Source organism: Rhamphochromis sp. 'chilingali' (assembly GCF_963969265.1).
Source record: "Rhamphochromis sp. 'chilingali' genome assembly, chromosome: 14".
NCBI classification, from domain to species: domain Eukaryota; kingdom Metazoa; phylum Chordata; class Actinopteri; order Cichliformes; family Cichlidae; genus Rhamphochromis; species Rhamphochromis sp. 'chilingali'.
Genome location: NC_137941.1, coordinates 11,128,887 through 11,144,231, shown reverse-complemented (window position 1 = coordinate 11,144,231; position 15,345 = coordinate 11,128,887). Strand labels below are relative to the sequence as shown.

General features: G+C 39.0%; 1 protein-coding gene across 1 annotated transcript; it reads left to right on the top strand.

Moving 5' to 3' along the window:
- Positions 1 to 4,694: 4,694 nt before the first annotated feature.
- On the top strand, positions 4,695 to 9,172 carry LOC308410214 (frizzled-7-A-like). Its single transcript, XM_080903396.1, has one exon. It carries the CDS (start codon positions 5,174 to 5,176, stop codon positions 6,881 to 6,883), a length of 1,710 nt encoding a protein of 569 aa, XP_080759522.1. The 5' UTR covers positions 4,695 to 5,173; the 3' UTR covers positions 6,884 to 9,172.
- The last annotated feature ends 6,173 nt before the right edge of the window (positions 9,173 to 15,345 follow it).

The window sequence follows — 15,345 nt, the reverse complement described above, 5'->3', positions numbered from 1 at the left end:
TGACTGGCTGTCTGGAAACCCGCTGGACTGCCCACATCTGTTTGACCACTGCAGACACTATCCACAAACATACGCACACACACAAACAGCTACAGTTAGACATGATGAAGTGTGTGGTGTGGCTACTAACTGCTGTGTTTTACACCTCAGACAGAGCCACTGTGTGAGGGAGGGGCAGGAAGAACTCATTTAAAATACAACTATCATCTTACTGGGTACAAATTTATATAAAGCTTATGTTTTTACATGTTTATATCTGTCTGCAGACTTGAATGGCATTTTAGACGTTCTATGGCCTGTATAGTCTAAGAGCTGTTATCATTAAATTAAAGCAAGTTATCTGTGTCCTTTAAGCCTGTCTTAAGTCAATCAAAATGATCAGATTCCTGAATAAAGTCAGCTATCCTTTTGATTTTTCTCCCCTTGTGTTTAAAAAAAGAGCTTGGATAGGGCAGTGTAGTAATATCCTATATTATTCCCTTATGCAATACTTGGTAGTATAAATAAATGTAAAGACCAGCAACATTACAAAACAACATTGTAATTATTACATTTAAACTATAAAAATGTTGATACATTTGATAAGAATGCAACACCATAGCTACATTACAAAAAATAAATTTTGAGCTAAATCAAAATAACTAAATAAATAAATAAATAAATAAATAAATAAATAAATAAAATAATGAGAAGAATGAGGAGAATGTACATATTAGTATGTGGAGTGAATCTGCAAAATATTATGGATGGGGATTTGTAAAAAATGTACAAATATAAATCAGTTTAAAAGCATGGTTATGGAAATGGTCAACATTATCTTTTTTGTTTTTTCCAGTGAATATGATGAATATGATGGCCTTCGGTGGTTTGACTTATTTATTTATCATGTAGTTCTATAAATTTTATTTTAATTTTTTTTGACCACAGAGTTGATGGTTGATGTTCATGGTACAACTTTGTAAAAATTATGACCAATTGCAATGTTGGCGTTAGGTAATGTTCTTGGAGTACCACACTGACATTAATACTCACAGACCTGCCACTAATAACATTTTGTTTTCTGTTTTTTTGTTTTTTTCCACTAATATCGCATATGTGCAACTCTGGGAGCATCCTGTAGAGTCTAGCACTTGGACATTGGGAGAAGATGCTTTGTGTCCTATGGTTTGCTGTGTAGGAGGGCCTACATGGATTAAGTGTCTACTGATGGATCCCACAAGGCCTAGATCAGAGTGGGATCAGTTTAGAGCCTGGGTCAAAACCTTGTATTTTTTTGTTTTCCTTGAGTACACCTGGATAGTTTTTGTGGTGTGGCACATTGCCAGCTGGGAGGAAGATACTGTTGTCAGGGATTTTTATGTGGGGGTGTTCCAGTTACGTTTGTTTACTTTACTCAAATGCAAAGGAAAAATGTGAAAGAGACACTTTCATAAATAAATTGCATTTTAAGATGCTGCTGCCCATCAATGTCAAATTTAGTCACCGTTATTTAATGTAAGAACTCGACTTTCTTTGTCAAAAAAGGTCATTGTTTAATGTGTCTTTGTTTATCAATTATCTTTTTAACTGGTGTTTCCCATTTGACTCTTTGGAACCAAAGTGATTCAGCTGAATTGGTTTTGCTGTTTTTGTTGACTAAAGTCTGTCTTTCTATCATTTTGCCTCAAGCTGGACTAAACCTCTCACATGTCAGGGAGTGAGGTTGGAGTTTCAGAGAGAGGTGAAAGTGCACTGATGTAAAGGAAAGACAAAACAAGAGCACCGCAGCGAAAAGGAATGCAGCAAATTAATTGTTTTATCTCCATGATCTTTTTTCTTTCATAATTGTAATTGAATTTGAAATTACAATTTTTGCAATGGAAAAGCCTTTTATGTTACTTTTTCACGTGTGTTTTAATTTGAATTATATACATATGCCAGATTAAACTACCGGTAGTTAAATGGTTTTTGTTATATTTCATTAGAGTCCAGATGCCCCGATGACCATTGTGTGATCGTGATGGATTGATTTATTGCTTCAGTCCATTTATTCATTCACTCTAGTGTATAACATCACCGTGTCTGTAACACTAATCAGATGCTGTCTGACAAACTACACTCCTGAGAAATCAAAGTTTACTTTCAAAATCAATAGCTTTAATAGCTGGAGTTTTTGATTATTACACCTCTGCATTAGTGAAACTAGCTTTCCTGCTGGAAACACTGATTGGGCTGTCCTTTAATAACCCTATTAGCCTAAATATCTCACACTTTAATCTAATTGCTTATTTCTAACATTATGCAAACAATGAGTGACCCTTGCCAAATCATATTAATGTCTTTTTTTGAGTATCCTGGTAAATTTTGCAGTTTAGTTTTTCCCCCTCCTCCTCTTGTACCATCAATAAAACCTGCTTTTTCAGTAATCAGTGTATTGCCTGGTAAGATAACATTAGGGTCAGTGTGTATTGATTAGATCAGAAACAAAGGCAGCACATTATCAACAAGGTTTTAAACTGATTTTTATCAACAAAACCATAACATTCCTCTGCCTTTTACAACTTTTTTTTAAAGATGTTACTGAATCCACTTTGGGGAAGGATTGAATAGGTTCTGCTGCTGAATTTTATTGCTTTTTTGTTGTTTTTGTTTGAGCTGTCCTTTATTTGTAACTTAATCAAATACGCAAATGGGAACGACATGCAGAAACATAAGGTGGTGACATGTGGGGACGTATCACCAGCCAGATTTAATCTGTAGACAGTGGTGAAAATAAAAATATGGACACTCAAGAGTAAATCATTTTCTCACTTCCCGTTGTAAGGAATGTGTAATCCAGCCAAATATATTCTGTCCCAGAGAGGTGGGCTACACCCTGATCACGGGCCTTTTAGGTAGACAGATAACGATTCAGGCAAAAATAAACTTGCCTTGGCATGCCAGTGGGCAGCTTTGATTGTTAAATGCAGAGTAACGGTTGCAGCACATGCATGCACAGAAGGCAACTGAAAATGCACAACATGTGAAAAATAGAAAGGGTTATAAAAGAACTTTAAAGAAGTAGATAAAACTGAGAATTCAGCACAAACTAAAAACAAAAACACATAAGACTGAACCTGGTCTCATCCACCTGGTTCATTTTTCTTCGTCTTTGTTATGACAATAGCTGTAGCGCTCTGGACGAACTGAGGATGACTGTTTGGGGAGATTACAACTGTCTAGCAAGCAATGAGCTGAGCCTTTGGGAAAGAACTTGGTTGGTAAATGTGAAAAAGTATCTCCTTCCCTTGAGGACTAAAACACTTTTTCAGTCTTTTTTGTAGTATTATGGTCAACTGTATCACATGAAGCACAAGCACGCTTGAGAACTTGGTGCTGAATCTCTGTGTGGTCAGTCAGAAATCTATACTGAGTTTTCTTTGCAGATTACAGCACAGAGCTCTAAACCTTTTCCTTTTGGTTCAGCTTCTCTTCCTTCTCTGTCTCCTTTTCCTTCTCCCCCTGCCCTCTTCGACCTTCTCTCTTCTTCCTGTCCCTTCCCCCACTGCAAGCCTACCCCCACCCTCTTTTATCCCACTCAGGGTAGAAAGACACCAAATGCAGCAAGGCCCCCAGGAACCGCCTGCACCTCCCACACTGCCTTTGAGCAGATCGATCATGCTGCCAGTCCAAATTACTCTTCCTTTGGCTGTTGTTCCTCCATACAATACTGAATATCAGCTCAAGAGCTGCATCTGAGTGCTTGCCATAAAACCCTTAAACAGCAACAGGTACTTTCTGTGGTTGAGTGGTTAAGACTAGTTTTTTTCGTGAATTTTTTCTCTTTTTTTCATGGTTTGCTCACTGTGCTGCAGAGTGTTTACATGTCCTGCACACATTGAGTGGCTGTGTGTAGCGACTGTGTGGGGCGATGGGGAGAACTCAGTTTTAAAGCTGCACACTGAACAGAGAAAACTGCATTAAAAGGTGTGTTTGATAAAACATGAAAAAGAAAAATCAAGTCCTTTAGTACACAATTAGAGCTGAAGAGTTGTCATACACAAAAGTGGGCAACTGGACTTCATTTCTGTTTATTTTGTTTAGATTTTTGCTTATTGTATTATATCTAGATTTTTATTAATACAAATCATTTGTATTTTGCTTCACTTTTGTGCTCCTGCCTTTTTACGGCATTGAGCTAATGCATTTATTTTACTGTGCTGATCTAAATTCTTTAACCTTTTTTATTGATGTGCTTAAAGTTATGGCTGCTGAAACAAAGTAATTTTACAACTTTTTTGGGACAAATAAAAATGCATATCTCATTTTTCTTATTCTGCTTTACAGCCCAGTAAAGAAACAATACGTATGTGTGTGTATCTACAAAAAGAGAATATGAGGTATTTCTTATGTTTAGGATTAACCTACATACTTGTTTTGTTTTTCAGAACTAAACCCAGACTTGGACCATTAATTCCAAGTGTTACAAACACACAATTATTGGCGAAATGGTATGATACAGAAAAAAATGATTAATTGGGTAATATTTGTTAAAATCTCTGGTGTAATGTAATTACTGTAACATATTTTCCTGTGGTGGGGGTCCAACGGCCAATCAGGAACGATTGCTGTAGGAAAACAAACACGGTGATTGGCCGAGACACTGCGGCGGTTTCAAGGCGCCTCGCGCTCGGCCGGAGGGGAGGGGGTCCAGTGAATGGAATGGGCGCCTGGAAACCGGTGGAATCTGCACAGAGTGAGGAGCGCGAGCCTCCGGACTTCCAACCGCCCAGCATGTGAAGCGACTCGCTGCGCGAACTAAAGTCGACAAACAGTGGAAATACTAGGCATTTACGCCTTTATCCTACATTGTTTAGCGCTAAAGTAAGTAGTTGTAAAAGTTCAGTAAGCTGGACTAAGGTGAAATTGCATTGTTTGGAGAAAACGGGACTTTTAAACGGACCGGGAGTCAGAGTGGACTGCTTGGAGTCACTTACAAAGACCATTAAGAAGTCATGACATGACGAGTGTTTCTCTTGGATTTATCTTCATTACACACGGGAGAAAAGTCGATTACAATCATTTTAACTGAAATTACTTGGACTTCTAGTTAAGTATTGGGACATTTATTGAAAAATTCTTTCCATTTTCCACCATTTTTGAGTCGCACTACTTGGATCAAAGTTTTTCCTTCCCTCCCCCCTCCTCCTCAACTATGGCGGCGGCCAGGTTCACCACTGGCTCCGTGTTTCTGCGGATCATGTGGCTGCTGTGCGGGCTCTCCTTTTTCTCACCCGCTTCTGCCCAGCATTACAACAGTGAGAGTGGAATATCCATCCCGGAACACGGCTTCTGTCAGCCCATCTCCATCCCGCTGTGCACCGACATCGCCTACAACCAGACCATCATGCCGAACCTCCTGGGCCACACGAACCAGGAGGACGCCGGACTTGAGGTGCACCAGTTCTACCCACTCGTTAAGGTCCAATGCTCTGCGGATCTGAAGTTTTTCCTCTGCTCAATGTATGCTCCCGTGTGCACCGTGCTGGAGCAGGCCATCCCCCCGTGTCGGTCCCTGTGTGAGCGGGCACGGCAGGGATGTGAAGCCCTGATGAATAAATTCGGCTTCCAGTGGCCAGAACGGCTGCGCTGCGAGGCTTTCCCCGTCCACGGAGCCGGGGAGATCTGCGTCGGCCAGAATACGTCGGAACCGGGCACCCCGCCCTCCTCTTCTTCTCCCTTTGCACCGGACCCAATTACTCCCCCTCCCAAAATGGCAAGACCGAACCAGCACCCTTCACAACCAAACCAGTACCACCAGTTCTCCTGCCCGCTGCAGCTGGAAGTGCCCTCCTACCTGGGCTACAGATTCATGGGGGTCAAAGACTGCGGAGCCCCCTGCGAACCTACCAAACCAACCGGGATCATGTACTTCCGAGAGGATGAGGCAAAGTTCGGCCGGCTTTGGGTCGGGATCTGGTCCATCCTATGCTGTGTGAGTACCTTGTTCACGGTGCTCACCTATCTAGTGGACATGAGACGGTTCCGATACCCCGAGCGGCCCATCATCTTTCTGTCTGGCTGTTATTTTATGGTGGCGGTAGCCTATGCTGCCGGGTTTTTCCTAGAAGACCAAGTAGTCTGCGTGGATAAATTCAAGCCGGACGGCTACAGGACAGTGGCTCAGGGGACCAAAAAGGAGGGCTGCACAATCCTTTTCATGGTGTTATACTTTTTCGGCATGGCCAGCTCCATCTGGTGGGTGATTTTGTCTCTGACTTGGTTCCTTTCTGCCGGGATGAAATGGGGCCACGAAGCGATTGAAGCCAACTCCCAGTACTTCCACCTAGCCGCGTGGGCTGTCCCGGCCATCAAAACCATCACTATCCTCGCCATGGGCCAGGTGGACGGGGACGTCCTTACGGGGGTGTGTTTCGTGGGGATCTTCAACGTGGACGCCCTCCGCGGTTTTGTCCTGGCCCCCCTTTTCGTCTACCTGTTCATCGGCACGTCCTTCCTCCTGGCCGGCTTCGTATCTCTATTCCGGATCCGCACCATCATGAAGCACGACGGCACCAAGACAGAGAAGTTGGAGAAGCTGATGGTGCGGATTGGCGTCTTCAGCGTCCTCTACACGGTACCGGCCACCATCGTGATCGCCTGTTACTTCTATGAGCAAGCCTTCAGGGAGCACTGGGAGCGCACCTGGCACATGCAGACCTGCAAGCGCTTCGCCGTGCCGTGCCCGGTGCACAACTTCGCCCCCATGACCCCGGACTTCACCGTGTTCATGATCAAATACCTGATGACCATGATAGTCGGGATCACCTCCGGTTTCTGGGTCTGGTCCGGGAAAACGCTTCAGTCGTGGCGGCGGTTCTACAAGCGGCTCAGTAACGGCAGCCACGGAGAGACGACGGTGTGAAGTTTGGAGCTCCCGTTACCTGAGAATGAGGTCGAATAGCTTTCATTTTACCACACTTATGGATGTATTTTTTGATCAGTTTTTTTCTGTTACAAGGTTGTGGCGCAAATACAGGCCTTTGAACACAACCAAAACTTTTAACAAGTGCCACAAAAGCTGGCTTAAATTTCATTATACTTCTCTCTTTTTTCTGCCCACAATCTTTGCTTTTGCATTTTTAAAAAAGTTGGATTTTAGCCTAAATGATCATAATGATTACTGGACTGTAATGCCAGACTTGTTATGAAACTTCCCACATATTATCCATTATATCCTTGTATTACTATTTGAATGTACTTCCTCTCAGCTCTTTTAAGAATTTGTCACAAAAAGACTGCAAACTGCAAGAAAAGGTCAAAGTTCAGATCCCTCCAACAGCCACACCCCCTCTGACTGTGAATTCAATACTTGGGGCGTTGTAAGTTACTCTGCTTTTAGCTAAAGACTGAAAAGCTTTAATACACATGTTAGATTTTGCAGAGTACAATCTGTTTGTTTTTGTTTTATACACCAGCTCTGCCATTATGTGCCAAGTGGCTGCCCACAAATCAAAACTTTTGCTTCCTTTTTTTTTCTTAAATATTTTTTCCTGTATTGAATGTTCACTCCGAAGGTGAATGAAGTTTTTATGTATTTGTTTGCACATTTATGCTAAGTGTTAAAAAAAAATATGATTTACACCACAGATTGACCTGGATCTAACACTTAGAGAGACCACACACACACACATACACCTCCACTCTCTGTAATTAAGACACACCAACTCATTGTTTGTCTCTGTGTGTGGTCTCCTATCTAAAAGACTTTTTTCTTCTTTTTTTTTTTGTTTGTTTGATCCTTTAAGACATCCAAAGCACCATTTCAACCCATCCAGATTTAATTCGAATGGCTGCTATGGGTTTTTGTTTCATCCTGGATTAAGATGACTGTACACACTCATGCCGGTTTTCTTGTAATTTCACTTGAAGTGTTTAAAGGTTTCTCTTTTTCCCAAGTAGACTGAACATGTTGGAACTTTTGTTAAATTGTTATGATTTTAGTGTCTATGCTGCCTCACGAAACTCCTCAAAACACAGAGAAACTTGAGGTTTTTATCTGGAAGGTAGCAGAGAGTCAAAAGGTCAAAGCCAGGTGGGAGTTCAGCAGTGTTGAATCTAAGGGCAGTAAAACAAGTTAATATATATATTTTAAAATAACTTGCAGTCTTTTCATACAATAGTAGGGGAACTTAATTACTGTTGAAATAAAACATTTTCAGGACAGAGCATTTTATAGTGTTGAAATGTAAAGCCTTTTAGTAAGTGGTGCCAGTAGAACTCAGATCACACCGCACAGGTTTAATAAAAAAGAAAACGTTATTTCTGTGTGACATTAACACCAATTACCAGGTTTCACATCACATAAATGCTGATGCAGCTAAGATGAGAGACAGACACTGCAGTTCTCTGAATTGTATTTGCAAGATAGTGAAAGGATTACAGCTGCTGGCGCCTCTGTAATTGGTGACAATAGCAATAAAGTTATCAGTGATTTGTTCTGCTTCCCAGGCCGCTATTCCTCGCAGAGCATTGGTCAAATGAGAAAATGACCTCTCAGACTTGAGTAATGAAATCAGTTGGAGTCATTGTGGGGAAGCAGAAAAACACGTTCTCACCCTGAGTCAGCCGTTAGGCAGCAGACGAGTGCCTGAAGCTTTTGTTTCTTTCCATGCAGTACATTTTCTCTGCATAGGTCACACACATGCATACACATAAGTAATGAACGGGAACGCTCCAGCAATGAGGGATGACTCGTATTACAGAGCTGTTATTGGTACTGTGTCCTGAATCCTTGTGTTATAATAATAATACTAAAACTGCGTACTTTGTACCAGTCTTCATATTATATGTTAAAGCAGTGTGTATATAGGAAATGCCAATGTTCCCATGTGAATTTACCACATACCTCAAAGCCTGGGTACAATTTGTTTGTAGGACTGAGTTAGGAAACGTTTCACTTCACTCATCACCTAACAATACAGAGCAGGTCTGTGTTACCAGGCTGACTGCACTGTTTGTGTTTTCAGAAGGAATACGAGTGTTTTTATCACAACATATGCAAGGTACCAAGTAAACAGACTGATTTTTTAAAAAGCATAATGTATTTATGGGGGGTACTCATATTTGTGTCTTTTTTTTTTTACTTGTTTTTTAAAATGAGATAAGCCTTATGTATGTGTACAGTTTGAATAAAAAGCGATAAAGTTTGTAATCTGTTGACCTCTGTGATTTGTTCTTGCCACTCATATTTTTAATGAATCTGTCTTATTGGCAATGCTTCAAGCATTAAATCCAGAGATACGGCAGGTGATCCAAACTTACACCTCAGCTCGAGTCATTGCTGACTTATCATTCTAACGCCAGCATGTCACAAGAATCACAGGCCAAATCTGTATTACCATGCGACCTGCATAAAAACAAACATAACTAACAAAAATCTGTTTTCCACTAGAACCTTTATGAAATTAATGATGGCTTTCAACCTGAAATAAATAGGTAATAAAAGTTATAAATGGAGACATTGTCTGGTATCAAAGATTTCCTATAGCTGCCCTTGTGGCAGGAGAGCCGAATCAGTTTGTTAAAGAAGGCCCAAAAATAAAAGGAAAATGCACAGATGTCTGTAAAGTGTGGTTAAAAAAAGACTCAATCTTTAATTATTTGTGGAAGTCATGCTTCTGTGTGTATTCAACCATCAAAATCCTGCATACTTGTCCTAAACTACAAATTGTGTCTATAGTGTTAACCTTCAAGTGACTGTGTCGTGTTTTCATGACATCTGCTTTATGTGTCTCTGCTTTGGAGATAAAATTTGTTATTTCTTATTCTGATGTGATGAATCCAAATTGGACCCTTAAAGAAGCTGATTAGCAACTTCTTCCAATATATTTTCTTTTTTTCTTTTTACATGTTACAGCTATGTAAACATATTAGATAGATTTTAATCACACATTGTGAGCTTAAATTTTGTAATTTATTTAATGGTTTTTAGTGATAGTTCACCTTTTGTCATCATGTAACAATTTTAGAATCAGAAAAATAGTCTATAAAGAGGTCTTTCATTTAGAGACAGATATCAGTATAGGTGGGATGTTGAGTTTTATCAGTTATTTATCAGAATTTTACCACATTTGCAAAAGTCTTAAGCCATTGCTCATTTCTTCATTTTTCTTCCAACAAGCCAGACTGGTTTTTTTGTGTCATTTTTTAAAGTGCATTTGGGTGGTTTTAGTTCTCCAGGTTTTGTGAAGTTTTTCTTTGGACATTGTCTGTGTTTTCACTCATTTTTCAGAGCAATGTTCTTTCAGTTTGTTTAGCCATTTAAAACAATGAATCACTCAAAAAAGACGCCTAACTCAAGGGTCGAAGCAGTGATGTGTTTACCCATAACAAGAAAACTTGCCAGAGAATCGACATTTAATTGTATCGTCAGACACTTTGTTACTAGGATCCTGTCATAAAAGCACATCATTTGTTTCCACCTCTTTAGTTGAATATACAAATATAATGCCAAAGCTGGTTCAGCTACTGTTTTCTAAAGGCTCATTAAATGGTCTCTGTGAAAAGATGGTTGTCAAGAAGCCACTCTTTAGAAACAGAAGCAGGGAGAAAGGACTGAAATGTGGTACATTACACAAGAGCTGGACTGAAAATAAGCAGCGATGGTAGTTATGGAGTGATGATTTGAACCCAAAATTTCAAATTTGGGTTTATCACTCTGTATGTGCAGAGGAGTTCAGTAAAGAGGGATGACAGTGAGTGTCTGCGGCCATCTTATTAAAGACGGTGGATGCTCTGTCACAGTTTGGGGCTGCATTTCAGCTTCATGCCAAAACTGATGGAAAAGAACATTTAAAGAGCGCAACTCTCCAGAAGGCAAGGACTATAGTAAAACTGATGTTTCGTGATGTTTTTATTATAACATGCTGACTTCAGCCTGTTTTTATTACAATATGATGACATAAGCTTGTTATGGCTTATGTGATGTCATAGGGCATCGCATTGAAAAAAATAAAAATTGTGTGGTACAGCTATCTCAGTGCCCTTTTGTTTAATATACTACTCAATATGGTTTCTTTAAATCTTTTTACTAAGAACTTTGAGTTCTTCAAGTAGCCTGGAGAACTATTATTAAAGACTACTTAAAGAATTTACATGTAAGAATTCCTAAAAGAGTTCTGGCCACAACCAAACCTGTTAAAATATTTAACACTGTAGGGTACCAGGATCTTTGCATTGCACATTTCTTGCTGCTAAAAGAGTCAAAATGTATTTTATTCATTTCTGGTTTAAATTAAAAACTTGTGGTATTAGAACTGACCTAATAGCATATCATGAAAAATAGAGCCAACTAACAATTTTGTCATTTTCACTTTCAGTGACTCAAACCTAGTGAAGTTTGTTTGCATCAGAAGAATTCCTATCATGACTTTTTCCATAGTTTTTTTTCTTACAGGACTTGGCCACTGTTGTTGGAATAATGAAACCCCTTTTTTATAGCATTTGCAGTCACTGTATTGTAGTGTTTAACTCTTAACTATGGCTACCCCACACTGGAGAAGCAGGATTTACTGCTGCACAGGCCTCGAGGCAAACACTTCCCCAAAATGGTGATGTAAAATATATTCAATATCTCACATCTACAAACAGAAAGTTTATTTAGTGTAAAATAAAAGTACAGCACTACAATCTGTGACTTCAAAGCGATCCATAAGTCAAAGGTCTTTAAGTGAACAAACAAATTACATTTTATTCTGTCTTGTTGTTATTATAATGAGAAAAGAACATATATAATCCGCGAGGTGTCTGTTAAAGTCCCCAGAAATATTTTGATGTACTGAATGAAATGTTTGTTTAATAATTTTGGTGTTTATAAGTCAGCGGCCTTTGTTTCTGAAGCTTGGGAAAGATCTCAGGTTGGATTATTTGTTCAGTATTTGTAAGTTATGGTGCTAGTCTGGCTCTGGTTTTATGTTGCTGTAAGCCTTTTCAGACTGGCCGTATTGTGTATGCATGACACAATAATATACTTAAATCAGTCAATGTTCATAACATGTTATGACAACATATTTTACCAAATAAGGGCATGTAGTAGCTCTTACAGTCTTTGACCCTGGAAATCAGTCAAAGTTGGGCTTGAGTTTGGGTTGTTTTGTCAAACTGTGAGTCACGTGTATTGTTAAACAAATGTCAGCAGCACAAGTAGAAGGTTTTCACACTTTATGTGGATATTTTTAAGTCATTTTTGATCACCCCAGCCAAGGCATGCCTTCACTAACTTAAATACTAAAGTGCCACAATAAAGTTAGCTGTATGGGCATTAGTTTATGTAGATTAGGAAACATATACATGAGGAATCTGGTGAACTAGTGGGCAACAAAAGTTACAAAGATTAATGATAATTAAAAAAAATATCCTAAATACAGCACTGAGGTAGAGTTAGCTGCTTTAATCATACAAGAGAAAGTTATTCTAATTGAGTGTGCTTACACTCAATTTTGGTTGAACTTGGTGCATGAATTGTTTGTATGTGCATGGCAACAGTCCAGACTCTCAAACAGAACAACAGAACTTTCTGACCAAATATAAATATTCTTACATCCTGAATTTCTAAACAATCTGTATTAATTTGTGTTTACTCTTCATGCAGACAAACAGAAGGACACAATGGTTCATTCTCAGGCAAGACGGGGAGAGATATCTGCTGATATCAGTAAGGTTGTAATGGGAATCATGTCTCCCAGTCATCTCGAAACCCTTTCAGGGACAGAAAGCATTATATTAGTCAGTGGTTCTCAAATGAGAAGGCTAAGCGTTGGGTCTTAGGGTTTGTGGAAAGCATATATTATATACTGCATCAGGTCATTCATTCACTGCATCAGTAGTCTCAGCCCAGGAGTGTCATATAATGGGAAAAGCTAACATAACATGGCTGATGCTAACATAATGATCTGCAGACTAAACAAACACTGGGAATGCAAGTATCAACATCGAGAGAAAAATGCCCTTCATATGAAAAAATGCATCTAAACTTGATGCAGCAGAACTGTTTGCTGGTCTGTTTGAAAGTGACTGAAGATGCAATAAAGTAAGGTACAGTTCTCAACATATTTATCAGACCACCTGTTATAAAAGCAAAAAGAGACAAATATTTTTAGAAATCTATTAAAAACTTGTTTATAGCTAAAACTTATATTGTTAGACAAATACCAAACAAAATTCATGCTTGATACTCAGATTTGAGCCGGCACACTGGACTTCACACTGGAGTCAGAAATGAATTAAACATAAAATTCAGCCACTAAAAATTATCTTTTGGAACTATTTTTACTCTTTATATTGCTGCAGAAACACAAAACTTCCCTTGTGTGGTGAAATGGCAAATGGTGATTTTGGTGTTTGTATCCCAGCTACCACAGAATTAAAAACAAAAACAAACAAACAAACAAACAAACAAACAAACAAACAAACAAACAAGAAAAAAAAATTAGAAAGAAATTATTAGAATTATGCTGTGTTGTTTTTTTTTTAAAATAAATCATAAAATTCCTGAAAGAGGCCTTTAGTGCATGGTTCTTACTTTCAGAACATTATCAAACATAAACAGTTAATATGTGAAGCTATTAAACAGGACTTTAAAGATCCAGACTTGTAATAGTATACAGGGTGGGCCATTTATATGGATACACCATAATAAAATGGGAATGGTTGGTGATATTAAAGTCCTGTTTAAAGTTAAGTTGAAACCAAGCAAGAAAAACCTCTTCGACATGTCAATGGCTGTGGACAAAGAGAAACTTGTAAATAACTCAAGAAAGAATAAAGTTACATTGAAACCAAGCACACCATTGTTTTTCTTGTGACATTACCAATAAGTTTGATGTGTCACATGGCCCTCTTCCTATTGGAAAAACAAAAGTTGTATCTAAGACGGCCGACTTCTAAATAGCCACCATGGTCACCACCCATCTTGAGGAGTTTGCCCCGTCACATATACTAATGTGGTAGAAACAGGACTTTAATATCACCAAACATTCCCATTTTATTATGGTGTATCCATATAAATGGCCCACCCTGTATATTAAAAATTCAACAAGAACAAACACTGTCCTATGCGATGCAGTGATTTACTCCCTATTTCAGCAATCCTTAAACTGCCCAGCAGCCAGCTCAGCTTTTATTACATTCACTTATCATGTAGACACTTAGGCCTGACAGTGAAAATACTTTTCTTGCATGGGCATAACTTTACAAACACTAACAGAGATGTACAGGCAACACTGTGATGCCATTAAGCAGAAAATAAATGGTCGACTCTTGTATATTAAAAATGCCACAGTACTGCAAATGTTGTGAGTACGGTTTGATTTACCTCCTGAGGAGCCGTTCTCAAACTATCCAGCAGGCATCTCAGAGGAACTACCTCTATCCCAGTACTCAGGTTTCCAATGCCAGGTGTAGTACTGACCTCTAGTGGCCACAGCTGCTGAATGCATCTATGAGTAGTCAGTAGAATTATACATGCAGTTTGTTGACATGTTTTATTTTAAAGGTACAGTCAGTAATTTTTGATTTTTTTTTTCCAGAGAAAAAGGACACTGTACTCATAAATATAGATGCAGTAATGTCTAAGTACACCTTCCAGCAAACAAATGCATTCTGAAAACTTATAATTCTTAAAAACTACATAAGAGTGAGTTTGCGGTTTGTGGAGGTGGTCACTGGGCCATTTTTTTGTCCCAGTCCAGCCCTGCCAGTGACATATGTAGCATGCCGAAGGAGGAGGAGAAGTTGTTTGCATCATTTAAATTGGTGCCTGCACTTTCAGACTCAAGATATGAAAGATCATATACAGTATAAACTGTGTCCCCATAAGACATATGTCTATATCAAGCTTACAATAAGCAGAAATATTTTTATGTAGTTATTCAGCATTCATAACCTTAGAGATTATTTGTAAAGAGGATCAAAAGCTATTCCCAAATGAAAAAACCCTGCAAAAGAAAAATGTTCATTATCTTAATTGTCAAGGGTAACCGTATAGAACAGAGGGTTAAGCTGTGAAATTAGTCTGATGGTTTATTCTAAATAAATTCTTCTTAAGAAAAAAATCACTGTATTCATACCCATATGTTTAATACATTGTTTTGTTTGAGAGCATCACACACATCCCAGGAGCAAAGTGGAAAGTGTCACCCCTCCCCAAAAGAGAACCCCCCCCCCCCCCCCCCCCCATCACATGCACCAAATGACACTGGTCTATTGTAAATAAATATCACATCAACAGATTTTCTTTTCTTTATGTTTACAGACTATAAGATGATTGTGGATAGTTACTCTCCCACAGAGCAGCGATTCCCTAGAAAAGTCTCTTGGTGAACAAAG